Raw genomic sequence first — 26,941 nt, 5'->3', positions numbered from 1 at the left:
AGATTTAAAATATCGGCTTCTATCCGTAAGATTACATACTACAGTTTTTTGATGATTCCAAACTATGATAACTTCTCAATTCAAATAAATAAAATCATTGAGCACCATTCACATATATATAAAAGTAACTTCGAATAATATAAAGTTTTAATTGATTTCAGAAATTTTTTTCTATGACAAAAATAAAAGGATTATAAATATTTTCATCAAGACCCATACATTAAATTTGCCAAAACGAATTTAAACTAATACGAGTAACGGGGAATATGCATATTTTTTTCATGTTACTCAGATTATATGTACATAATATTCAGAAAACATTTAGGTTGTAGTAGTATATAAATAAAATTTTCAAAGTTATGAAAAAGTACGATTAATAAAGTAACAAAAGAAATTTAAAAACAAAAAATATACAGGCTATGGTAAAATTATATCCTAAAATTTAATTGTCATATCGTTATATTTGCTTGCAATTTATATATATATATTTTCAACTGTACCTAATTGTTTGGCTATTTATCTTCAGAATCCACGTTATAAACATTACTTTATACATTCACATTCCCCTTTCTCACGCGTACACAGACCACTTATCTAGTAGACTTGAGTTTCCAGCGTAGGAAGAGGAATGCGGAAATTCTCAGAACGACGAATATGAGGCACAGCGCCGCGATGTCCAGGGTGATGTCCGCGTCCAACATGTCCAGCTCTTCCAGGGTCGTGCTCGGGTTTTTGAAGTGGCAGTACGTCTGGAAATTGAAGAAAAAAAAATTATTGAAAATCACACAGAATTCGATAGATGATCGAGTGGATAATATATTTGGTTTAAAAAGCGCGCTGTAACCACCACTTTATTTCTGTCCCGTGGGTGTCGTAAAAGGCGACTAAGGGATAGGCTGAACGTGGCCTATCAGTGTTTTTAAGCCTGTTGTCTCTGTCTACCCCGCAAGGGATATAGACGTGATTATTTGTATGTATGTCTAGAAAAAACAAGGTCTACACTATACCAGTGCCAAATTTCGCGTAAATCAGTCCATCAGTTCTTGGGTTTATCAGATCAAAAAAAAAAAACAAATCTATTCTTTTCATGAATAGTGTAATAGGGATGATGACTAGGTCTTAAAACATTATTTATTAGTACATGATAGATGATATGATGATACATGATACACGTAATTAAATCCGTTATGTGAATTTTTAGTTATAATGTTGACGCCGGAGGGGTAGGCAGAGACTACCTCTTTCCACTTGCCACGATCTCTGCATATTTCCTTCTGCCTACCCCTCCGGGAAAGAGGCGTGATTTTATGTATGTATGTATGTTGACGCCCTATATGTTTTATATTCATTCAAAGTACGATGGGAAAGTCCATTTAAAAAATTCAAAATTATTTGAAATAACTATGCCAGGAGTGAATAAACGAAAATATGGAATAACTTTCATTAAGACATCATATCCATAAACGAAATAATTAAGGTAGCTGCCATACAAATAAAGTTCATGACGCGAACAAGAAACTCAGTTGTGACGTCACACTTGAGTAGCGTTTTGTACGGGGCGTTTTGGACTCGTCCAAATAATGTGTTATGTTACCTCGTATATCTCGGGTAGTTTATTGTTTATTGATGCCATTATTTGACCAATGTTTTAGTATGTAAAATTGTCATCATGCCTATTCCATGTGAATGAAAGCAATCATCACCTGATGACACCTGAGCTTGGGCCGGTCGAAGCTGTAGGTGGCGAGCGCGGTGCCCTCGAAGCCGTAGCGGATGTAGGACAGGTAGGTGATCCAGCGCAGGTAGCGCGGGATGGCGTTGAACGACACGAAGAACCCGCTGAACAGCAGGAACGGCACCGACATCACCGGCGCCAGGAACACGCCGTTCTGGGGGGGAACACGCATTGTTTGTTTAATATTTTTTTTGTTCAATAGGTACATTATGTGGGGATTCATAGTTAAATTTGTTTTTTTTTTTCCGATTTTTATATATGTTAATTGTTTTCTTGTTGAATTGTTGTTAGTTATACAAGATTTTACTCGCCCGCATGAATGAATATAACTCCATCAACAATTTCTATTCTATTCTACATAAAGCGATGAAATTAGCGCCACCTAAGTACAAAAAACAATACAAGTTTTTGACAGATCCCACGGGAACTGTAGGTTTTATCGGAATGCAAGGTATCTTCCTCCAGATATTCACGATGTTCCTTTATATATACGTGATATTTCAAGAAGCTTAAATTAGAAGATAACTTGTGAAGAGGTAACAAACAAATAAACTTACTTTCGCATTTATAATTTTAGTTCAGATAGTGTACAGTTAGTATTACATCATCGTATTATTTAAAAAAAAAAGGTATGTTTCGTTTTTCTTATGTGTCAGTCACTTGCCTTCCGCCATTTGCCGGATGATGCATTATTTTTTATAAGAAACCATGTAGGTAGTTTTAATTGTACATAATTGCCAGATAATTTATAATGTTCTTTGTCAATGTATTAATTTCGTTATTGGTGTCTTCTAAATATATAACATTATACATATCAAATATAATTATATTTATTTACCTATATCTAAATTCGTGGCCAACGACAAGTAATATTAATACTGATTAGTGTTATCTAAATTAACTAAATAATAAAATTTTCTTAATAAAAATAATAATATATCTTATATATAAAATTCTCGTGTCACTATGTTTGTCTCCGTACTCCTGCGAAATGGCTGAATATGCATGCAAAATTTGGTTAAAATCGGTAATTTTAACCAAATTTTGCATGCATATTCAGTAGGTCTGAGAATCGGCTAACATCTATTTTTCATACCCCTAAGTGTAAAGGGTTGTCCACACTTAACATTTTTTTTTAACTAGAAATTACTTAAAAGTGATTTATATGGCAAAACAACGTTAGCCGGGACAGCTAATATATATATATATTTCGAAGTTTACCTGAACATTCATGGCGGCGCCGACGACGAGCCCCACGCTCTGCGCCACGAACGAGATGAGCAGGCACGAGCTCAGGAACAGCGAGAAGCGGAACCACTCGGCCGGCTGAGAGGTCAGCAGGTACACTATCACCACGTAGATCACGCAGAATATAGCCTGGTTGGTACACACATGTTGAACTATGTTAACTTACATTATAACGTTTGTGCCGTGTGGTTCCCGGCACCAACACAAAAAAGAATAGGACCACTCCAGCTCTTTTCCATGGATGTCGTAAAAGGCGACTAAGGGATAGGCTTACAAACTTGGGATTCTTTTTTAGGCGTTGGGTTAGCAACCTGTCACTATTTGAATCTCAATTCTATCATTAAGCCAAATAGCTGAACGTGGCCATTCAGCCTTTTTAAGACTGTTGGCTCTGTCTACCCCGCAAGGGATATAGACGTGACCATATGTATGTATGTATAACGTTTGTATCCCTTGCGGGGTAGACAGAGACAACTGTCTTGAAAAGAGTGATAGGCCACGTGCGGCTGCTTATGATTTAATGATAGGATTGAGATTCAAATAGTAATTGCTAGCTCATCGCCTGAAAGAACAATCCAAAGCTTTTCCATTAGTCGCCTTTTACGACACCCATGGGATAAATATGGAGGGGTCCATTTCTTTTTTTCTATTGGTGCCGGGAACTAAACGACACATTTGTTAAGTTTGTGGAAACGACAAACCACGGTGAAATAATTTAATATTGAGAATTCATACACATTCATAGCTCTCTTCATGCAACCTCCTCGATTTCGGGTACTCTTGACCCGACCTTTGGCCAAGCGAATGAACTTTATCTCTTCGAGACTGTATTAAAGGTCTCATAAAAAAAAAAATAATAGAATTTATTTTTCTTTTATGGCATAATTAGTTTTTGGTCACACAATTTACCTGGAATGGTATATCGGAGACGGTGATGGCGAGATAATAGGACCTGAGCGAGTACCAGCGGTTGAAGTGCTCCTTTATCAGCACCGGCATCTCCAGGGGGACTGTGAACAAATGTAATTAATTAGATAATAACGTCCACTTTGTTATACATATACATGGTCATGTCTAAATCCCTTGCGGGGTAGACAGAGTCAGTAGTCTTGACGTCCACTTTGTTATACATATACATACGGTCACGTCTATATCCCTTGCGGGGTAGACAGAGCCAACAGTCTTGAAAAGACTGAATGGCCACGTTCTGCTATTTGGCTTAACGATAGAATTGAGATTCAAATAGTGACAGGTCGCTAGCCCATCGCCTAAAAAAAGAATCCCAAGTTCAATTCCACGGGAAAGAGATGGAATGGTCCTATTCTTTTTGTATTGGTGCCGGGAACCACACGGCACACTTAATAATTGTGATATCTTTTGGTTACACAACATTGGTTGACATCAAATATTTATTTTGGTAAAATTTCTTGGGTGATACCTATAAAAATGGTAATATATAACACTCACAGCTAAGAATTGTGATGGTCATAGAGGTGTACATGAGGAACAGCATGTTGAAGAACAAAAAGCCGAGGTTGGAGAGAACTTTGGAGCCGTCGTTGCCGATGTCATAGTATAGAGCGCCGATGAGGAACCCCACCAGGATGTGAGCGAACAAACGGAGGTACATGAGGGTCTGGGAACAAAAATTAGTACATATACATATGGTCACGTCCATATCCCTTGCGAGGTAGACAGAGCCAACAGTCTTGAAAAGACTGATCGGCCACGTTCAGCTATTTGGCTTATTGATAGTATTGAGATCCAAATAGTGACAGGTTGCTAGGCCATCGCCTAAAAAAAGAATCCCAAGTTTGTAAGCCTATCCCTTAGTCGCCTTTTACGACGTCCATGGGAAAGAGATGGAGTGGTCCTATTCTTTTTTTGTATTGGTGCCGGGAACCACACGGCACTGTTTGGCATCGGCATCACAAAAATTAGTTTGTATCATTTTGTTCGTTATCATTAATTAACGTTTGTAATTTATTGGTTATTGTAACGCATCCTCAATGCTTTTAATGTGAGCGGTCTCTTTGATTATTTGATCTTGCCTTTTGATCTGTAAAATGGCATCATTATTAAAAAAAAAATTACCAGAATCAAATTTATGCGAAAAACTGCATCAAAACCCGTCGTCCAGTTTTAAAGATCTAAGTTTACATACATACATACTTCGCTTTAAAATTAATTTAATAATTAATTAAACTATTTAGTGATAACACACATACATACACAAAACCACGCCTCTTTCCCGCGCCTTTTTACCTCTTTCCACTTGCCACGATCTCTGCATACTTCCATCGCTTCATCCACATTCATAACTCTTTTGCATCTAGTGATATAGTCAGTCACTTACCCAGTCCCTCCTGCTGAACAGCAGCGTCCTCTTCAGAACGACCCAGAACTGCTTGAACTCCGACGTGGCGTATCGTTTTGGACTCTGTTCCCCGAGAAGAGCTACTTCCGCGTTGTCAGCCTTCTCCAACTCCATTTGGACCACCAGCGGCTCGCCTGGAACGAATACATGTAACGTCTTTGTCCCTTACGAGGTAGACTGAGCCTACTCTTTGCAATAGGTTGCGAGCTTACTGAGATTCAAATAGAGAGAGGTGCTGACTGAACTAGCGGCTCGCCTGGCATGAATACATGTAACGTCTTTGTCCCTTACGAGGTAGACTGAGCCAGTAGTCTTTGAAAAGGCTGCGAGGTCACGTTAAGCTGTGTGAGTTAATGATGGAATTGAGATTCAAATAGAGAGAGGTGCTAACTGAACTAGCGGCTCGCCTGGCATGAATACATGTAACGTCTTTGTCCCTTACGAGGTAGACTGAGCCAGTAGTCTTTGCAAAAGGTTGCGAGGTCGCGTTAAGCTGTATGGGTTAATGATGGAATTGAGATTCAAATAGAGAGATATGCTAACTGAACAAGCGGCTCGCCTGGAATAAATACATGTAACGTCTTTGTCCCTTACGAGGTAGACTGAGCCAGTAGTTTTTGCAAAAGGTTGCGAGGTCACGGTAAGCTGTATAGGTTAATGATGGAATTGAGATTCAAATAGAGATAGGTTATTAACCCAAAGAGCCGCTCGCCTGGAATAAATACATGTAACGTCTTTATCCCTTACGAGGTAGACTGAGCCAGTAGTCTTTGAAAAGGCTGCGAGGTCACGTTAAGCTGTAAAGGTTAATGATGGAATTGAGATTCAAATAGAGATAGGTTGTTTACCCAACGAGCGGCTCGCCTGGAATAAATACATGTAACGTCTTTATCCCTTACGAGGTAGACTGAGCCAGTAGTCTTTGAAAAGGCTGCGAGGTCACGTTAAACTGTAAGGGTTAATGATGGAATTGAGATTCAAATAGAGAGAGGTGCTAACTGAACTATCGGCTCGCCTGGAACAAATAAATGTAACGTCTTTGTCCCTTACGAGGTAGACTGAGCCAGTAGTCTTTGCAAAAGGTTGCGAGGTCACGTTAACTACTAAACTGGCAATGTACGTTCTATGTGACGTGTATGATGGATAAGATTGTAGATTCTTTGTTAAGTTTGTAGATTAGTTGGTGATGTCACTTACATATATGTGACACCTGAAAAAATTATGAAAATATATATATTTTTTTTTACAATTTTTTTATTGTTTTATTAATTGAACCCTAATAAGTCTCCTTTTAAGAAAATACCTGTGTAAAACGTCGCGAAATGATTGCCAATTTAAGGGTTAAGCTGTATGGGTTAATGATGGAATTGAGATTCAAATAGAGAGAGGTTGTCAACCCAACGAGCCGCTCGCCTGGAATAAATACATGTAACGTCTTTGTCTCTTACGAGGTAGACTGAGCCAGTAGTCTTTGAAAAGGCTGCGAGGTCACGTTAAGCTGTATGGGCTAATTATGGAATTGAGACTCAAATTCAGAGAGGTGCTAACTGAACTAGCGGCTCGCCTGGAATAAATACATGTAACGTCTTTATTTCTAACGGAATAGATAGAGCCAGCAGTCTAGAAAAGAATGAAAGTCCACGTTCAGCTGTATGGCTTAATTATGGAATTGAGATTCAAATATTGCCAGTTTGCTAGCCCAACGCCTAAAAGAAGAATCCCAAGTGAATTAGCCATACCCTTAGTCGCCTTTTACGACATCCATAGGAAAGATATGGAGTGGCGCGATTCTGAAGCGCCAGGAACCACACGCCATTTTGTAAGTGGCGTTAAATTGATCGTTTTAATGTAGATATGGCGTTAAATTCGCACGGGCGATGCTGTGGTTTATAATGTTAGTAGGTATATCTATAGATTACACCGTATTCTAAATAATCTATTTACAACTAGATCTGTAATCGTTTCATCAATCATTTCCTTACAATATTCCCAGCAATTACTTTGTAAACGCGACTGCTAACAGGAAGCTAAAGCGACCTTTGCTCTGTAATCACGTGATTACCATCGTAATTACTCGTAAAGCGGTTAATTTTACATTTGGCGCAAAATTTTAAACTATTTATTAATAATATTGGTGCCGTGTGGTTCCCGGCATCAATACAAAAATGAGTAGTACCACTCCATCTCTTTCCCATGGATGTCATAAAAGGCGACTAAGGGGTAGGCTTACAAACTTGGGATTATTTTTTTAGGCGATCGGCTAGCAACCTGTCACTATTTGAATAACAATTCTTTCATTAAGCCATCATTAAGCTGAACGTGGTATATCAGTCTTTTCAAGACTGTTGGCTCTGTCTACCCCGCTAGGGACATAGACGTGACCATATGTATGTATGTATAAATATCCATAATAATGTTCCGAATGCGAAAATTACATTTTGCATAGTTATAAACTTAGGTACTCTCAATTCTATCTTAAAGCCAAATAGCTGAATGTGGACTATCAGTCTTTTTAATTCTGTTAGCTCTGTCTACCCCGCAAGGGATATACCTAGACGTGACCATATGTATGTTTGTATAAATATCCATAATAATGTTCCGAATGCGAAAATTATATTTTGCATAGTTATAAACTTAGGTACTCTCAATTCTATCTTAAAGCCAAATAGCTGAATGTGGCCTATCAGTCTTTTTAATTCTGTTAGCTCTGTCTACCCCGCAAGGGATATAGACGTGACCATATGTATGTTTGTATAAATATCCATAATAATGTTCCGAATGCGAAAATTATATTTTGCATAGTTATAAACTTACTCTCAATTCTATCTTAAAGCCATATAGCTGAACGTGGCCCTATCAGTCTTTTCAAGACTGTTGGCTCTGTCTACCCCGCAAGGGATATAGACGTGACCATATGTATGTATGTATAAATATCCATAATAATGTTCCGAATGCGAAAATTATATTTTGCATAGTTATAAACTTAGGTACTCTCAATTCTATCTTAAAGCCAAATAGCTGAACGTGGCCTATCAGTCTTTTCAAGACTGTTGGCTCTGTCTACCCCGCAAGGGATATACACGTGATTATATGTATGTATGTATGTTAATTATTACTAACATTAGTACATAAGATTTACTAACAACTCTGGACTGTGTCTGAAATAAACATATTTTATTTTATTTATTATTTATTTTTTATTTATAAACTTACCTTTTCCCTTAGCGACCTCGCTGGCGGCATACTGCATTATACCGTTCTGGAGGTTGCTAAATTTCTCCTGCACTTGCGAGAGATCGTTCTTGTTCCGTTCTGGCAGCGAGGCGTCCATGTCTTTTTTGTTATTGTAATTGTTTTCTGGGAAAGGAAGGCCGTTTCTGAAAATAAATTCAAGGGATTTAATTAATAAATTATTAGTAATTTATATCAAAAAAAAATTATGCCTTTCGCATGAAATTCCATAAAACAAATAAATATACGGTTTGCCGTTTAACTACCCTGCAGTTTTGCAAAATAATACTTGTTGATTTAATGTAATTTTTTTTTTTAAATAATAATAAATAAACAGAATACGGGACAAAATGAAGGCAAAGATTACATTTCACTTGCCACGATCCCTGCTAACTAATTTCGCTTTAATCATTTATTTATTCCTTGAATATTGAAGTTCACAATATACAAAGGTCTCAAGTATTCAAGCACAATTTCTGTTAACACACATTCTACCTTTGAAGGCGTCGGAATTATGTACATATATTTTAAATAAGCAGCGTATATAAGCTCTGTCTAATTATTATCATTTTGTCATCTTTATCGACATTCATATCTCATGCAAGCTCGCCGGTTCAGCGTACCCTTGTACCTGACATATTTCCAACAAAACCAAAATAATCATCTTACCTGATGTCATTCTTCCCATTGTCAATGGCTCGAACCAGTTTCCCTGTGTTGTCACCGTACTCCCCGCAAGATACCTCGATGATGAAGGAAGCCGGGTTGTGGTATGATGGACAAGGCAGATTGAGACTGCCAAGCCATTCCACTGGAAAAAAAAGTAATTAAAACATTAAAAAAATATTATTGAAAAAATGTCTTTTTTTTTTTTTCAAATTTGTATATATCGTGGACGAGAGATGCGGGGATAATTCCAACAGATAAAATATTTGTTTACATAGATAAAATATTGTTTATTTATTTATTCAAAGCTTATTCTAATACTAGCTGTGCCCGCGACCTCGTCCGTTTGGAATAGTTATTTTGGTCCTCATTGAAGCCCTTAAGGATGAATAATTTTCCTCGATTTTTTTTCACATTCACCACTATTTCTTCGCTCCTAATAGTAGTAGTTGCAGCGTGATGTTAATTAGCCTAAAGCCTTCCTCGATAATTGGTCTATTCAACACAAAAATAATTCTTTAAAGCCGAACCACTAGTTCCTGAGATTAGCGCGTTCAAACAAACAAACAAACTCTTCAGCTTTATAATGTTAGTATAGATTAAAGATTTTGGTCCAAGACAATAGAACTAGCCAATTTTAACATTACATATAACAAACAATACATATATAGTAAATTTGGCGAATTTACATGTTAAGAATTTTACTCAGACCAAAGTTGATCATTCATATCTATTATTATTACTTTATTCATATTGTGGATTTTGTCTACAAAAAATCTTTTAAACGTCAGATAAGTACCTAAATCAATACATCGACATGGCCAATTGTCCAACAATATTTAAGAATGTAGGTTAGTAAGTATAGTTATTAAGTTCCTACAGAAGATAGAAGGGGGAAAGAGAGAAAATAATCAGTTTAAAATGTCTTTATTATTCAAAGTAAAACAAACATATCTATATCATAATTATTTTTGACATCTCTCTAACCAAAAACATCATGGCAACGGTTGCTACGGCGTATACCAAAAAGTTTGCCTTCAAAGAACAACAAGAGCATGCAGGGTCGATTGCCAACAAGAAGTATAATATGAATCAATCAGCACATCGATACTATTATACACAATCGTCTTGCGGATGTATCGCAATAACGCATCCATGCAGTTTACGCAACCAAAACATCAGGCCGGTTGCATAATAGCATGCCCCGACTGTAACTTACGCTGTTATAGTTAAATCATCATCTACGGATATGTTTTACGAGATAAATTATTTTTTAATATGGAGTCCCTGTAGTGTTGGAATTTAAAGAAAATAATATGCCTACGTCATAATAACCTAACAATACGTCTAAACTAAATAATGTTACCGTGTATAAATGGCCGTGTGGTTAACGGCACCAATAAAAAAAATGAATAGGACCACTCTACTCGTTCCCATGGATGTCGTAAAAAGCGACTAAGGGATAGGCTTATAAACTTGGGACTCTTCCTTTAGGCGATGGGCTAGCAACCTGTCACTATTTGAATCTCGATTCTATCATTAAGCCAAACAGCTGAACGTGGCCTCTTTTTTACAAGACTGTTGGCTCTACACCGCATGGGATATACACGTGATTTTATGTTTTTGTTCATATAAACTCACCCAATCGTCCAGTGCTGCCTTGATACACACACTGTCCATCCGCCAACGTGTACAAATGATCAAACATCTCGAACAATCTAGCGGACGGTTGGTGTATAGTACATATTATGGTCCTTCCCCCGCTCGCCAAGGTTTTCAGCAATGATATACATTGAAAACACGAGGAGCTGTCCAGCCCCGATGTGGGTTCGTCGAAGAACATGATGGGCGGGTTGTTGACGAGCTCCAGGGCTATGGAGAGACGCTTCTTCTGCCCCCCGGAGAGGTTCGATGTCATGGTCTTGTGGTGTTCTGATAGGCCAAGCGTCTCGAGGATTTCTTGTATCTGAAATTAAATGAGAATAATTTACATTTTTTTTTCGACTGTGTAACATCGTTCTGAAGAAGAGGACCGCATGCGAGACAAGCTTTGTTTTTTTTTTTAAATATGACGCTAATGCGTAATTATTTATTTTTTTATGATATTTTTATTATTTTTGAAAAAAAAATATTTTTATTTTATGTCAATCAATATTTTATTTAAAAAAACGGATTACTAAATCTCTGACAAGAACTGGTTTGTTTAATATGAACAAAAAATAAATACATATGAAGTAAAGGAGTGTAAAGAAAATTTTCTTTAGAAGAATGAATTTGTCATAACTGGTTATAAAACATCGCGTTGCATTATACTATTTATAAATACTACAGGTATAAAACGCGTACGTAACGTAACTTTATTTTATCACGGTATTTATTTTACCTGTATTATTGATAAATAAAATAATTAATTTGTCAATTTACATTTAATTCCTTTTGCTACATCTTTCTCAGATATAAAGCGTTTTAATCTATTAATGAAGATAGCATTTTCTAAATTCACTATAAGATGCTTCAAAACATAAGGAAACTTTAGAGACGGCATGCAAATTAATTTACATGTAAATAAGCATTCGTCAAACTTCTCGAGTTATATAAGGCGTGACTATATCGAAGATTTATTATATATATATATATGAAATGAAAATATGTTGTTCGTTCGGCGACCGCGCGCCGACCCTGGCCAATCGGGGTCAACATGGTCAGTTGGGACCAAAATAGACCTTAAACTGTGCCCATTTATGAATCTTAATACTTGTTGCAATTTGGCGAAAACACATTTTGAGTTTATAGATGAAATTTAAAAGTGCTTAGTAGCTTTTTAAGAAGATTAGCGATAAGTATAAAGGTCTCTTTAACTCATTTAGTTTCAAACTTAACTAAAACAGACAAACGTGTTAATATGTTTGTATAAATCAATTCAGTTTTCAAGCAAAATATACTTAATGTCTAAGAATGTTTCATATTTTATATTTCAGTCTAGATATAGTTTAGATTAGACCTAGTTAGTTTGTTGTAAAGTCACATAAAGCAACGGGCGCTGGCTAGTAGTAAATAAAGTAAAAATGTAGGAATCTAACATAAGAATTGAGAATTCAGGAAGTAGGAAAATGGCTGCAATTAAACCTTTTTTTTTCCTCTTAAGCAAACACGCTTAAGTTTTATTATCTTTACAAGAATATGAAACTTATCAAGATATTCAATAAATCCATTTATAACATATGTTTTAAAAATAAATGTATGTTTATGATGAACAAAACTCCTCACGACATTATTCAGAAGCTAGTTTCTCTATACATACCATTTTTTGCAGTGCCGTGTGGTTCCCGACACCAATACAAAAAAGAATAGGACCACTCCATCTTTTTCCCGTCGTAAAAGCCGACTAAGGGATAGGCTTACAAATTTGGGATTCTTTTTTAGGCGATGGGCTAACAACCTGTCTCTATTTGAATCTCAATTCTATCTTAAAGCCAAATAGCTGAACGTTGCCCATCAGTCTTTTTCAAGACTGTCGGCTCTGTCCATCCCGCAAGGGATATAGACGTGATTATATGTATGTATGTATGTATGTATACCACTTCTTCCTTATGAGCTCGTCCACTGGCCGTGGGCAGCTTGAGCGCCGTGGCCACGCTCATAGCTTCCTCCACCGTGAGGTTCCCGTGAAGCTGGTTGTCCTGCATGATGTAGCAGGACAGCTTGCGGAAACTGGATAGGTTCCTCTCCATGCCGTTCACGGTTATGCTGCCTTCCATTCCCGAGGTCCTGGTTGAAAGAGAAATTGTATATGGTTAGTAAATGCCGTGTGATTCCCGGCACCGATAGAAAAACTATAGGACTGCCCCATCTCTTTCCCATGGATGTCGCAAAAGGCGACTAAGGCTTATAAACTTTAGATTCTTCTTTTAGACGATGGGCTAGCTAACTAAGGGATAGACATACAAACTTGAGATTCTTTTTTTAGGCGATGGGTTAGCAACCTGTCACTATCTGAATCTAAATTCTATCATCAAGCCAAATAGCTGAACGTGGCCTATCAGTTTCTTCGAGACTGTTGGCTCTGTCTACCCCGCAAAGGATATAGACGAGATGATACCTATGTATGTAAGTTGTAGTTAAGTTAATGCATAGTTTAAGCATTAGATAAAAATTGTTCTTAAATGTCTCTCTCATTTTTATTTATACCCTCTCTAAGTCGATAAGTTTTGGGTCTGTTTCTGAAATGTAGATCTTCACAATTTAACGTTTATTTTAATAACAGAAGGTTTTCAGTCGCAAACTTTTATCAATAATACTTATTCATATTTTCTGATACATAATTTTATTGAAACTTATTCACAAAACAATTATGTGGAAGCCAAAATTAAAAATTTATTTCGACACAAAAAAAAAATATATATCTAATGTCAAAGTTGTTATTTTTTGTATAGCGTCAAGGGCGAGGTCGTCTGCCTACCAGTCGTTTCGGGTTTCTTGGGCATACGAATGTATTGCACACGCGCTGTCTACTTTTGAGAGATTTTAATTTCAAAATCAGTCAAATTTTATATGCCTCAAGGTGCCTTTGCCCTCTGATTGTATTGTGAGACATGGGTATTAATTATATATACACACATATATATATAACGTTTTTATACCTTACGGGGTAGACAGTCTGAATTCTAAAAGGCTAAATTGAGGTGGGTCGCTTAATAGGTTGCTAGCCCATTACCTAAAAGAAAAATTCTGAGATTATTATGATATATTTTTTTTCATTGCAAATGCATTTCTATTTAATTAACAGATATGAATGAAGTGTTTAAAAAATTACATATTTCTGCACTTATACTTGTAGTCTTAGCACTGAGTAGACAAGATATTAGTAAACATGCAATGATGGCTATCCATTAATTCGTTCAAATTGTGAGTTAAAAAAAAACCAGTTACACTAAAACCGGTTTCAAATCTTCCGTATTTGTTCATTGGTTACACAAGATGAATGTACTATTTAACACTAAAATTTATAGTTTATTTATAAAATGATCGCTAACCGAGAGAACAAATTTAACAATTGAGTGTACTTATGTAAGTTTATATATATATATGTATATTTTACTAATGTATTAAGTAATTTGAAATAAATTGATTTTTGTAACGCATCCTCAATTATTTTCTGGATTCTGGATTGACTTTTTTATTTTGGTTGACCGGAAGAAGTCCCGATTGGGATAAGTCCGCCATTGTACATATTCGTTAAAATTGAATGAATTATTGTTTTATAATTTGTTATATTCCTTTTATGTGCAATAAACAGTTTACAAACAAAAATATCCAACAAACAATCATCACTTCTATCAGAAGGAAATAGAATACTATACAAAGTCCACAAAACCACGATGTAATTAATTAGTTACCGAGATAGGAGCTCACTTGAATACAGTCATCTCTGTCTAACACACGGAAATGTAAGGTCTAGCGCGGAAGGTCGCCGATGATCGTCATGTAATTGGACACGACCTAGTTTCTCGTTATGATAAGCTTGGTTTCCAATGTATATCTTTGTTTTATTAATTTTTCTATTTCTTCGTTACCTTTTCTCACTCTATACGTGAGGTCGGCACAGTATATTATTAATATTTTAAATAATAAAAAATAATCTAATATTATATTAGTAGGTACCTAGTTCTTTTCAATTGGCTATAACTTGTCATTGCCCTATAGTCCATCTTAGAAGCGATATTTTCTAGAATTAAATTTGGTACACGGATAAAATATAACCTGGAATAAAATAATAAATATTTTGATCTCAAAATTACTATGAAAACAAAGTCCTGCTGCGCAGCTTTAAATTGATAAGTATATCATTATTCGTCAAACAATTTATGACCAGCTTTTGGTAGCTTCTGGATAATTATGGTAAGAAAAAAATGGAATGTTTTGGTCTAATTGCTTATCGATTTGCAATTACGCGAGCGACGAATGCATATTGAACGTGGCGACAAGGACTTGTGCAGTCGATATATGCAGACTATCGATTTAACAAATACTGCAGTTTTGTTTAATTGTATCGATGGTAATAGTTTACATTTGAATCTCAATTCCATTATAAAGCCATAGCTGGTTGACGGGTAGAGAATGCCAAACGGCATTAAGTCCGCCTTTTGTACATTTTTTTGTGTACAAAGTTTTAAATAAATAAATAAAATAGCTGCAGCTGAACGTCTGTCCATTCTTATCGAGATTATGTCTACCCCGTACTATTATACACACTAATATAAAGAGAAAGTAATGATTGTAAGTTCGAAACTTAACAATAATTTCCAAAATGCGTATATTGGACTATATAATGGAGGATATAAATACGTTTCCATCTCTTACGGCATAGACAGAGCCAAGCCTTGAAAAGCCTTGAAGGATAAAAAATACACATCTTAATCTATACTTCATTTCGTCCAATGTTTTTTTTTTATCATAACTGAATTTGATTCACACTATCAAAACCCATACTAATATTATTAATGTGAAAGTGTTCGTCTGTCCGTCTTTCACAACAAAACCAGTGAACTCCATGAAATTTAGCGTAGGTACATACTAAATTGTAGACTACGGAGCAGTAGGTACAACGGGCAACGGCTAGCTACTTCATATTTTCCACAAACATTGTGACAGTCAGTAGCAAACTACGCTACTACGGCCCGGTTGCACATTGCTTTGCTTGCGTTTTGCGTAATATTACGTATGTGTATGGTGTAAGTTTGTAGTTCCAGTTATAAATACACTTGACAACGCTCAACGGCCTTAAGTTAGCGTTAGTAGTGCCGTGTGGTTCCCGGCAGTGCCGTGTGGTTCCCGGCACCAATGAAAAAAAGAATAGGACCACTCCATCTCTTTCCCATGGATGTCGTAAAAGGCGACTAAGGGATAGGCTTAAAAAATTGGGATTCTTTTTTTAGGCGATAGGCTAGCAACCTGTCACTATTTGAATCTCAATTCTATCATAAAGCCAAATAGCTGAACGTGGCCATCTTTTCAAGACTGTTGGCTCTGTCTACCCCGCAAGGGATATAGACGTGACAATATGTATGTATGTATGTTAGTAATGTTAAATAAACTACTCGTATTTCATATAAATAATATGAATAGAGGATATCTGTTAAATTTTTTTTACACATAGCAGGATTACACAGTATAAAGTGAGGCGCTGGGAAAAAGTCTAGACCACACTAATAAATTATTAGTTAGTTAGTTAGTTACTGGGAAATCTCTAGTCCACACTAGTATTGTGTCTAATGTCTTTCTATTATAGTAGTTTCTATTATAATAGAAAGACATTTTTTTATTTTAAACTGGCAGTCCCGGCAAACGTTGTTTTGCCATTTAAATAATTTTTAAGTAATTTCTATTTAAAAATGTTTAGGGTAGACAATCCTTATCAATAAGGGGTACAATAAAATAGATGTTGGCCGATTCCCAGACCTTATCGATATGGTTACAAAATTTCGTGAGAATCGGTCAAGCCGTTTCGGAGGAGTACGGGAACGAACATTGTGACACGAGAATTTTATATATAAGAATACGGAACAAATTACACAGTGTTGAGTACGCCTCGAACTAAGTACGGAAGCTTGTGAGATACCGAACTCAACTATACATTCAGTCAGAAAAGTATCGGGAATGGATTATTTATTTATGGTTCCAAATTCAAATTTTTGTTTTTTTTGTTGTTAGATTGGCACAACTGTTTTCCATTTTGGCGCGGAGTTTGAGTTGCATCTGTTGTTTACATTAAATACAGTGCTATTTTTAGTTATATCATATCTATAGTCTAAGATCCGGCTGCAAAATCACTACGTTCATCGCGTAGTTAATCAAACTCACATTTTAACATACATTTATGAATAGGATAATACATAGATAATAGGGTGCCAGTCAATAAGTGGCCGCAAGTAATTTTAATTAAATTAATGTTAATTAATTTTCCAAAAAAAATTTCGTTCACTTGTTTTTTAAATAAAATATCATCCACATCATAGAAATGTTTGTAAAGAATTCGAAAATCAATGGGTGCCGTTACACACTCGGCCGCAACTACTACGCAGCCAGGTGTAAACAGGTAATATTTTGGTCTATTTATACGTTCATGTCGTACACGCATGTTTTTTATATCAAATTAAAGCTAATTTTTTTTTAATATGATGATATATCGCTGCCTGTGAATAAATGGCCGCAAATTAAGGTTGCTAGCTGTTAAAAACTCGAGGTATCCGAGATAAAGTGAAAGAGAGTTAGCGCGTAACGCCACTTGTTAGACAAGGATGGCGAGTACCAGCTGTGCGAGTATTTGAAGCCATTGCGCACGCGTCAATAGATTGGGTTCTCAGCCAGCGATGCAAACAGTAATACGAACGACTTTACATTTACTCCAAAATTATAATTAAGTAATTAATATTTTGCAAAAAAAAAAAATGAAAATAAGAAAATATTTATTTCATAATAAAACATTGTTTATTGATCAAGTAAAAATGAAAAAAGCGTACTTATAAAGAATAGAATTTTTATTGCACTGTTGAGAACCCTATCTATACGCGTGCGCAATGGCTTCAAATACTCGCACAGCTGGTACTCCCCATCCTTGTCTAACAAGTGGCGTTACGCGCTAACTCTCTTTCACTTTATCTCGGATACCTCGAGTTTTTAACAGCTAGCAACCCTAATTTGCGGCCATTTATTCACAGGCAGCGATATATCATCATATTAAAAAAAAATTAGCTTTAATTTGATATAAAAAACATGCGTGTACGACATGAACGTATAAATAGACCAAAATATTACCTGTTTACACCTGGCTGCGTAGTAGTTGCGGCCGAGTGTGTAACGGCACCCATTGATTTTCGAATTCTTTACAAACATTTCTATGATGTGGATGATATTTTATTTAAAAAACAAGTGAACGAAATTTTTTTTGGAAAATTAATTAACATTAATTTAATTAAAATTACTTGCGGCCACTTATTGACTGGCACCCTATTATCTATGTATTATCCTATTCATAAATGTATGTTAAAATGTGAGTTTGATTAACTACGCGATGAACGTAGTGATTTTGCAGCCGGATCTCGTACTATAGTGTGTATTGCTAATTTCATAATGGATAAAAACATCGAACAAAGAGTTTGTCTTAAATTTTGCATTGCCAATGGAATATCGTGTTCGGAGTCACTGAAAATGTTACAGAAGGCTTACGGTGAATCGACTTTATCAAAAACTCGTGCTTATGAGTGGTACAAAGCGTTCAAAAGCGGTCGAGATGTGATGGAAGATTTGCCTCGCTCTGGTAGGCCATCAACGTCTGCAACTGAAGTTAACATCGCAAAAGTGAAGGAAATAGTGACTGAAAATCCTCATTCAACTTTGAGAGAGATAGCCACCGAACTTTCTGTATCTCACGAGTCGATCCGTACCATTTTAACTAATAATTTGGGTATGAAACATGTTGCCGCTCGGCTAGTCCCAAAAGACCTGATTTTTTTTCAAAAACTCAATCGCATGCGAGTCGCTGAGGACATGCTAGAACGAGTCAATTCCGACCCAACATTCATGAAACGCATTGTTACTGGTGACGAGACGTGGGTTTACGAGTTTGACATGCAAACTAGTCAACAAGCTTCGGAGTGGCGCCTTCCAACTGAACCGAAACCGAAAAAACCACGCCAAAGTCGTTCAAAAGTCAAAGTCATGTTGACTGTTTTCTTTGACTATCGCGGTACAAACGGTAAATAAGGAATATTATTTGAGTGTTATGCGGCGTTTAAGAGAGCAAATCCGACGAAAAAGGCCAGATTTGTGGAAAGAAAATTCTTGGATTTTGCACCATGATAATGCACCTTCACACAAGGCCATCATTGTGAACGAATTCTTAACCAAACACTCAACAAATACGATCGAGCAACCACCATATTCACCAGATATGGCTCCAGCCGACTTTTTTCTTTTTCCTAAACTCAAATTACCACTTCGTGGCACCCGTTTTCAATCGGTAGAAGACATAAAAGAGAATTCGCGGCGAGAACTGACCTCAATTCCGGAAACAGCGTTTAAAAAATGTTTTGATGATTGGATTATTCGTTGGCGTAAGTGTATCGTTTCTAAAGGAGCATATTTTGAAGGTGATAAAATAAATTTGGATGAGTAACAAACAGTTTGTGTATTATTGATCTTTTCCTGCTACTTTCTTGACAGAGTAGTATATGTTTTAATAAAAAATTTAATAAACATCAAAGACCTAGGATAATCAGAAAAAAATCGTTTCTCGGGTATCAAACCCGGGTACTACCGTTGGGCCACACAGGCCATCAATTCTATATATAAATATATTGGACCGATTATAATGATATTTGGCAGAAAGAGACAAAACATTCAGGACAGACTAACTTAATTCCCTAAATTAACTTAATTTCTTCTCGGTGTTTATATTTATAGTGGTAAGTGGAAATACATTATGACCCCTTAGCAGTAAGGTCAGATGTCAAACATAATAAATAACTGGGTTATCACATGCAAAAATATTTTTATGCAAGTACAAATATTTGAGATTATTATTCCAAGGCGAAATGGAGTTTATAAACTTGGGCACATCATTTCACACGTTAAAGCATCCAAACGGCATCATGTTTCACACGGCATGTAATGTCTTCAGTGGACCCCGGATTAAAAAAATAACAGCTAGAAATGAAACGGAAATACTTATAAATGTTTCAAAAGTAGAAATGTAATAACTTTTGTCAAAAAGAAAACCGCCTCCCATCGATATCCTCCTTTTTTGAAGTCGGTTAAATTTCTTAAACCGTCTCCTTAGTCTAACAAACACTTTACTGAAAAGCGCACCAAAAACGGTTCATCGAAACGCGAGATAATCGCGGACAAACATAGGTAGGTACTTACATACAGGTCAAACTGAGAACTACCTTTTTTTGAAGGCGATTAAAAAGTCAATGTGTTTAGAATTTATTTATATCTAACATAAATATATGTTTTATAGTCACTTCTATATCCCTGACGGGGTAGACAGAGCCAACGGCCTCGAAAAGACTGATACTGGCCACTTTCAGATTTTTGGCTTGATGAGAGATTCCAATAGTGACAGGATGCTAGCCCATCGCCTAAAAGAATCCCAAGTTTATAAGCCTATCCCTTAGTCGCCTCTTAAGACATCCATGGGAAAGAGGAGTGTCCCTATTCTTTTTTTTTATTGGTGCCGTGAACCACACATCATATATACACCTATATAGATTTTAAATTAATTTGTAAGTAAATTCATCAAGTACTTCTTCGATTAGGTCTTTATTAGAATTCTAGTTCACAGATAACGTAGAAGCCGATGTTCAACGGTCAGGGCAAGTGATAGGCCGTGATATCATTATAATGATAAAAATAATGATTATACGATGATGATATCTGAGAATCACGGACTTTGATGACGCTATACCTATACGGATATACAAGGGAAAATCAATTGAAACCAAACATATTTTATCACGACTGGTAATATTTTTTAAAGTTAACTTCAATATTTGTCTGTTTGTAATATCTACATATGTATATTGCACAGAAATTTTACACAGTTACAAGAAATAGTACATAGTTATACAAGGAATAATACATACATAATCACGTCTATATCCCTTGCGGGGTAGACAGAGCCAACAGCCTTAAAAAGACCGAAGGGCTACGTTCAGCTGTTTGGCTTAATGATAGAATTGAGAGTCAAATAGTGACAGGTTGCTAGCCCATCGCCCAAAAGATGAATCCCTAGTTTATTAGCTTGTCCCTAGTCGCCTTTTACGACATCCATGGGACGAGATGGAGTGGTCCTATTCTTTTTTTATTGGTGCCGGGAACTACACGGCACAAATCACTTGCAATAGCGGACTTATCCCATAAAGGGATCTCTATTCCAGTCAACCGGCAAACAATAAAGGAACTAGATGACTAAATACAAAAAAGAATCCAAAGTTTGTAAGCCTATCCCTTCGTCGCCTTTTACGACAATAAAACGAAAATTTACTATTTTAATTTACTGTTTACTTAGTTTTTAGTAGGTATCCATATATTTCAATCTATTACTATTATAACCTTGTCTGAACATTAAAATAGATTAGACTGATTAGAAGCAATAAAACATGTGAATGATTAATTACTGATAGGTTCCATCGAGAAACAGCACTAGTTAAGACTTCGATTGGAATTTATCGGTCATCACATCACTATTTTAATGCGAACTTATGGAACAGGGGGCTTACCATAAACTTTAAGAAAACCATGATAGTTTTCGCCCGTTTTGTTTCAAGCTTAAAATAATGTTGTTCAAAATCATACCATGAACTTTTAAAACAAGATTGTTTTATTCCTGCTTAGTGTTGTGAAAGAACGAAGGATTTATCTATTCCCTGGCGATTGTGAAAGCGAGACACAAGATGTGTTTCGTATAGCTGCGTCACTTTTACGCAGTGTTCCAATTGACTCTTAAGGAGCTCTCATGACGACAATACGAAATTTTAATTTTATAATCTCATTTATAAAATATGTGTTTTAAAAGTTAATAAGTATATAAAAGGTGAATAAAGTATTAAAGTATTAAATCTTAATCATTAAAACAAAATATGGCTTTTGAATTACGTTTCCAAGTGAAATTGTGTACCATACTACAGGCATCATTCGGAACATTTTTTAACGTCACAACAAAACAGTCGGCGCGGCCACTCAAAAAGTCTCTGTGCTTATTCGAAGTAAAGAAAATAATTTGTATTTTTATTAAAACTATGTCTAATTCCAAGTAAGTTTACTCAATTATTGGTGTGGATAATACGGACATAACGTGTGTTGTGAAACTGTTTTATTTCTTGCAAATTCATATCATATAAGTATTTTGTTTCGTTAAAAATTTCTCGTAGTAATAACAAGTCAGCTATGTTAAGTGGTAGGTATAAGTTTGAAGTGGGTTTTTTTTGCAGCGTTAGGAATCGTCGCGTTTCTATGAGGCAGCTTGAACTTTTGTGGGAATTCTTAAATTCTAATAAAGACATTGCGACTGGTTTTAACCGCTCCTTACAGGCGAAAGAATATTCGGCTAGGAAATGGCAAGAAATCGCCGAAATTCTAAACGCACAAGGAGATGGTGCACTCAAAGATGAAAAAATGTGGTCAAAGGTAACTAAATAAAAATATATAAGTACATCTAAACATATGTGTCAGTCAATGCATTACTTGGAGACTACTTATCATAACTTATTACATATTTCTTCTAGTATTGGGTGGATTACAAGGCAAAATTAAAAAAAAGGAGAGATATATAATTTTTATAATTGTTACTATTTTGTGTACTTTTAGGCACATACTGCAGTAACATCTGCTGAACCTACATCACAGTCCATTTTGACAAGGGAAGGTATGGAAGAACCTTCACTTGTTCAACTCGAGGTGTTTGATGATGGTGCAGGACCTTCGCATGAAGTGCCAATATTGGAGGGAATAGACCAAGCCATATTGGAGGATCCCTTTCCTGCGGTAGTTGAGGGGGAGAGAGCAGAGAGAGAAGAACCAGAATTATTGGCACCATCTCCCCAGCCTAGTGGACGCCGCAGCCGCAGCCGCAGCCGCAGCCGCCATGTTTTATCTCGGGAGGACGCTAGGCGTCTTCTCGTGCAGTCGGCCCAAGAAAAAACAGAGGCCAGTGTGCGTAGCAGTAATGCCATGGAGGGTGTGCAGCGAAGCCTGGCACTTATTGCCAATAGTCTAAAAACGATACAAGATGATATACGGGATATAAAAAGGTAATGACAACATACTTTTCATCAAAAAATACTTTATTTTAAATGACTAATATACATATTATAAAATTAATATTAGCTATTAGTGTTATTCTGAAATGAAATCTAAATAAAATAAAAATTATAACTTAATTTCCGTAAACTTGATTTTAGTAAGTAAAAATCCAAATACCTATGTATTACTGAGAAAATAAATAAAATAATAAGCACTTAAATTTTAATTATATAAAATATGTAATTAAAAGTACTACATTATTATTTTCAGCATTATGTCTACCGCCTTTCCCAGAGCCGCTGAATGAGAGCATTCCTCACGGCCACACCCTGCTGGAGTGCTACGTTACCACGCCCTCCTTCGGTCACTGGAATACTACTACGTGCAGAATAAATTGCCACTAATCGCGATTCTTCTTGTCTTTCTTCTGTAGTTAACTCTTGCGGAGGTAGCTTGGCTCCATTGCACATATTATGTAATATAACACATGAATTGACAATAGAACCAGCTACCTCTGGTTGATAGTGCAATCTTCTATGTAGTAGTAAACAACGGAATCGTGCTTTTAAAAGACCAATTGTGCGTTCAATTATATTTCTAGTATGCACATGCAAATTTGTATAATGTGCCTCTGGTGTATTTGGTGCTGCATTTAAAACAGGCGTCATCATGTACCGTCTTAATGGATATCCAGAGTCACCTGTAACACAATTAAATTTTAACTTTTTTTATAATGAAGCTTTTTTTACAAGTTGATGATACTAGCACATCCACCATTATGCCTGCATTATGGCGACAGTTTCATTTATATACTACTTATGAAAATGCAAAATACTTACCAAGAAACCATACATTTTCATTATTACTTAGTTCTTCCATGTAGTCCTTTAAAGGATGACTAGACCAAATGAAAGAGTCATGAGTTGCACCTCCATGACTGGCATCAACACTTATAATTTGCATGTCAGCATCACAAATCTAGAAACAATGTAAATATTTAGTTTTTATATTTATTTACAACCAAATTAGTTATTTAAGATATTCATTTTTGGGCAAAATTATGCCAATTATTAAAAGTTTACTTACTAATTGTACGTTTAGAGAATGGTAATCCTTTCTGCAAAAATATCTGTCTTCATGCTGGTTAGGACGCACAATAGCAACATGAGTGCCATCAATGCATCCTAATACTCCCGGAATATTAAACTTGTTATGAAATCTAAAACAAGGAACATATTATTTTTATTACCATAAGAAAATGCACGGGATACAATAAAACATTAGTATTTTTATTATATTTGTTAACTATATACCTTGTTTTTATTTTGTTTTGTTCATCACTATTATTAGGAAAGTGAATATATTTTTCTCTAAAATATGTATTATTTAGGCACTTTGAAATTTCATTTATGACAGTAGACACAGTTTGCTGAGCTACAAAATGCCCTTGAATCTTTCCTGTAGGTCTTTGATAAGACCCTGTGGCAAAAAATGACAAAGCAGTCAAAACCTGAAAAAAGCAAATACGTAAGTGAAGATAACACAAAGAATCCCCCATATAGATGCACTTTATTCTCATTATGATACATATTCTAAATAAAAGTTTTCTAGGTTTACCTTTGTCTCCACCGACAAGTCAGTAGCTTTTTGTGGTGTTTTAAGGAAAGGTCGAATCTCTTCACATAAATCGCGAGCTAGTGTTTTGGTCAATCGGTACTCCTTAACAAATTGAGCATCCGTGTATATTTCAAACGGATCACATTGATCCCGTAATCGTCTATGCCGCTCCTTTGCTGCCTGCTTCCTCCTTACACTATCTTCATGGTCGTCTTCTTCTTCCAAGTATTCAAAGATCTCGTATTCATTAGCCATTACAAACGTTGTTTTATATATATCACGTAAACAAACACCTTCAAACACTAACGTAACGTAACTAACACAGTGAACACTTTATGCTTACTTATTTCAACACACAAATGTCTCATAAGGTTTTCAAGTGGTTTGTAAGCATTGAAGGAATCACACTCAATATGAAAAAAGTTTTGTTTCCATGGCATCCGACCAACTTTTTCAAGATCGCAAAAATTGACGTAAAAACAATATTACTAGTTGTCAAATAACGGCTTATAGTACGAAATTGAATGAACGTTTCGTTGTGACGTCATCAAAACTGCTAAGAAATGTAAGCTTAAAGTAATATTGTTTTCTAAGTGTCATGGTACAAATTTCAAAAGTAATATTGAAACAATACTGCTACAAGACATTATGGTAAGCCCCCAGTACATCTTATAAGGTACAAAGATACCAGCTCTTATCCGCAAATTCACCTGCGTGAATTAAGCGCCATCTACAATGAGCGAATTTAATGCCATCAAAAAAAAGACTTAATAAGCAACGAGTTAAACGCATTATTTTTAAGTATTTTAGAGGGTCGGTGGTTCAATCGGTAAGGTGCAATATGTGATGCGCAGAAAGGCACAGGTTCGAATCCCACCTCGGCCATGTACCAATGACTATTGTGACTATTTATTGATTGTTTGCAAACTCTTTATTGCACATAAAAATAAATAGAACAAATTACAAAACAGTTATTGGATTTAGAATAATATGTACCATGGCGGACTTATTCCCAATAGTCGCCTTTTACGACATCCATGGGAAAGGGATGGGAGTGGTCCTATTCTCTAACTAAATTTTTATTAAAATATAAATTTTTGTTTTTTTATTATTGTAACTTTTAAAACTTACTTGTAGCCAGTGAGTATGTTGAGCAGCGTGGATTTACCAGCGCCCGAGGGTCCCATGATGGCGGTCAGCTCGCCGGAGCGCAGGCGCCCGGAGACTGACTTCAGAATTGTCTTCACATCTGTGGAAAATTAAAAGGCATTAGTATTATATCATACGTCTTAGGTATATATAGCGTGGCTCATGTTAAAATACTATCACAGGTAGAACTGTTTTCTGAGTTACGTTTGGCACGTTCCAAAACGCTCTTAGAAGTACTAAAATTTGTTACTTGGGCTGCATATTCGGAATGGTCCAATATACCTAAGGCTAAGTTTTCCTGCAAAGGCAGCGATGGTCAGACGGGAGTCGCTTTGTGTAAAACACCAACTTACCCAATCCAAGATTGTGGTCATCAAAATTCATTTTATTTATATCGATAAAAAAAAATGTCATTCATACTTGTAGACGCCGTTCTACCTTATATATCGATAAAAAAATACATAAAATTATGTCATTCATACTTGTAGACGCCGTTCTACCTTATCTATTTCAGTGTAATTTAAGCCTAAGGTGGCCAAACTTAAAAGTTTGTCAACTCATTTTTTATATTTACTATAATGCCCTTATATGACTCAAAATCGCCCTTAGCAACTTTATCGACCTATAAGTTTTAAATAATTGTATAGACGAGTCAGTCACAATTTCCTTACATAAATTTAGAGGACATAAGATGAATAACCATGCAGTTAAACTGCCATAATTTCTAATGCCATACATAGATATAGTCACGTCTATATCCATTGAGGTGTAGGCAGAGCCATCAGTCTCTAAAAGACCACGTTCAGCTGCATGGCTTCATGATGGAATTGAGATTCAAATAGTGACAGATTGCTAGCCCATAAGCCCATCCCTTAGACGCTTTCAACGACATCTATGAAAAAGTTACGGAGTGGTCTATTCTAGAGTCGCGGAACCACACGGCGCTCAAATTAATAATTACAAAATATCAATTGTTATCACATAAATTATCAATCATAAGTCACATACAGTTAACATATAACGTTGAATAATGTGTAAATCTGCCTTTGTTCTCACTATCGCAGTGGTATTACTCATCAAAAGGCCAAACTTCAATATGTTGGTTGAACGATACT

The 26,941-nt window shown here is 35.9% G+C and overlaps 2 protein-coding genes and 1 long non-coding RNA gene across 4 annotated transcripts in view; 1 reads left to right on the top strand and 2 right to left on the bottom strand.

Annotated features, from left to right (window-relative positions):
- Positions 1-487: 487 nt before the first annotated feature.
- Positions 488-26,941, bottom strand: part of LOC106132834 (ATP-binding cassette subfamily G member 4) — a 40,103-nt gene continuing 13,649 nt past the window's right edge. For both annotated transcript variants that reach the window (XM_013332374.2, XM_013332373.2), the window contains 11 exons: positions 25,809-25,926; positions 12,836-13,025; positions 10,899-11,223; positions 9,261-9,402; positions 8,574-8,737; positions 5,340-5,494; positions 4,451-4,619; positions 3,893-3,993; positions 2,957-3,112; positions 1,704-1,889; positions 488-749 (listed from right to left, as the gene is read on the bottom strand). In XM_013332374.2, coding sequence (XP_013187828.1) covers positions 591-749; positions 1,704-1,889; positions 2,957-3,112; positions 3,893-3,993; positions 4,451-4,619; positions 5,340-5,494; positions 8,574-8,737; positions 9,261-9,402; positions 10,899-11,223; positions 12,836-13,025; positions 25,809-25,926 — 1,865 coding nt within the window. In that variant the 3' untranslated portion in view covers positions 488-590. The remainder of the gene's footprint in view (positions 750-1,703; positions 1,890-2,956; positions 3,113-3,892; positions 3,994-4,450; positions 4,620-5,339; positions 5,495-8,573; positions 8,738-9,260; positions 9,403-10,898; positions 11,224-12,835; positions 13,026-25,808; positions 25,927-26,941) is intronic.
- On the top strand, positions 22,740-23,761 carry LOC132902521 (uncharacterized). The gene is made up of 2 exons (XR_009657154.1): positions 22,740-23,068; positions 23,331-23,761. It is a non-coding gene; the product is annotated as an uncharacterized LOC132902521 (long non-coding RNA).
- On the bottom strand, positions 23,192-25,340 carry LOC106132644 (putative nuclease HARBI1). The gene is made up of 5 exons (XM_013332110.2): positions 24,678-25,340; positions 24,374-24,570; positions 24,147-24,279; positions 23,900-24,038; positions 23,192-23,760 (listed from the first exon to the last, which is right to left on the bottom strand). Exons 1-5 carry the CDS (start codon positions 24,930-24,932, stop codon positions 23,339-23,341), a joined length of 1,146 nt encoding a protein of 381 aa, XP_013187564.2. The 5' UTR covers positions 24,933-25,340; the 3' UTR covers positions 23,192-23,338.

Source organism: Amyelois transitella, chromosome 14 (genome assembly GCF_032362555.1).
Source record: "Amyelois transitella isolate CPQ chromosome 14, ilAmyTran1.1, whole genome shotgun sequence".
Lineage (NCBI taxonomy): Eukaryota > Metazoa > Arthropoda > Insecta > Lepidoptera > Pyralidae > Amyelois > Amyelois transitella.
The sequence above is the reverse complement of the archived record's forward strand: the minus strand, read 5'-3'. Positions and strand labels throughout refer to the sequence as shown.

Excerpts from the sequence above, each read along its gene's own strand:
- LOC106132644 (XM_013332110.2), bottom strand. The coding sequence starts at position 24,932 with ATGGCTAATGAATACGAGATCTTTGAATACTTGGAAGAAGAAGACGAC. Across the intron at positions 24,571-24,677 it reads ACTTGTCGGTGGAGACAAAG|GTTTTGACTGCTTTGTCATT; the intron begins GTAAACCTAGAA and ends TGCTTTTTTCAG. Across the intron at positions 24,280-24,373 it reads CAAAACAAAATAAAAACAAG|ATTTCATAACAAGTTTAATA; the intron begins GTATATAGTTAA and ends TCCTTGTTTTAG.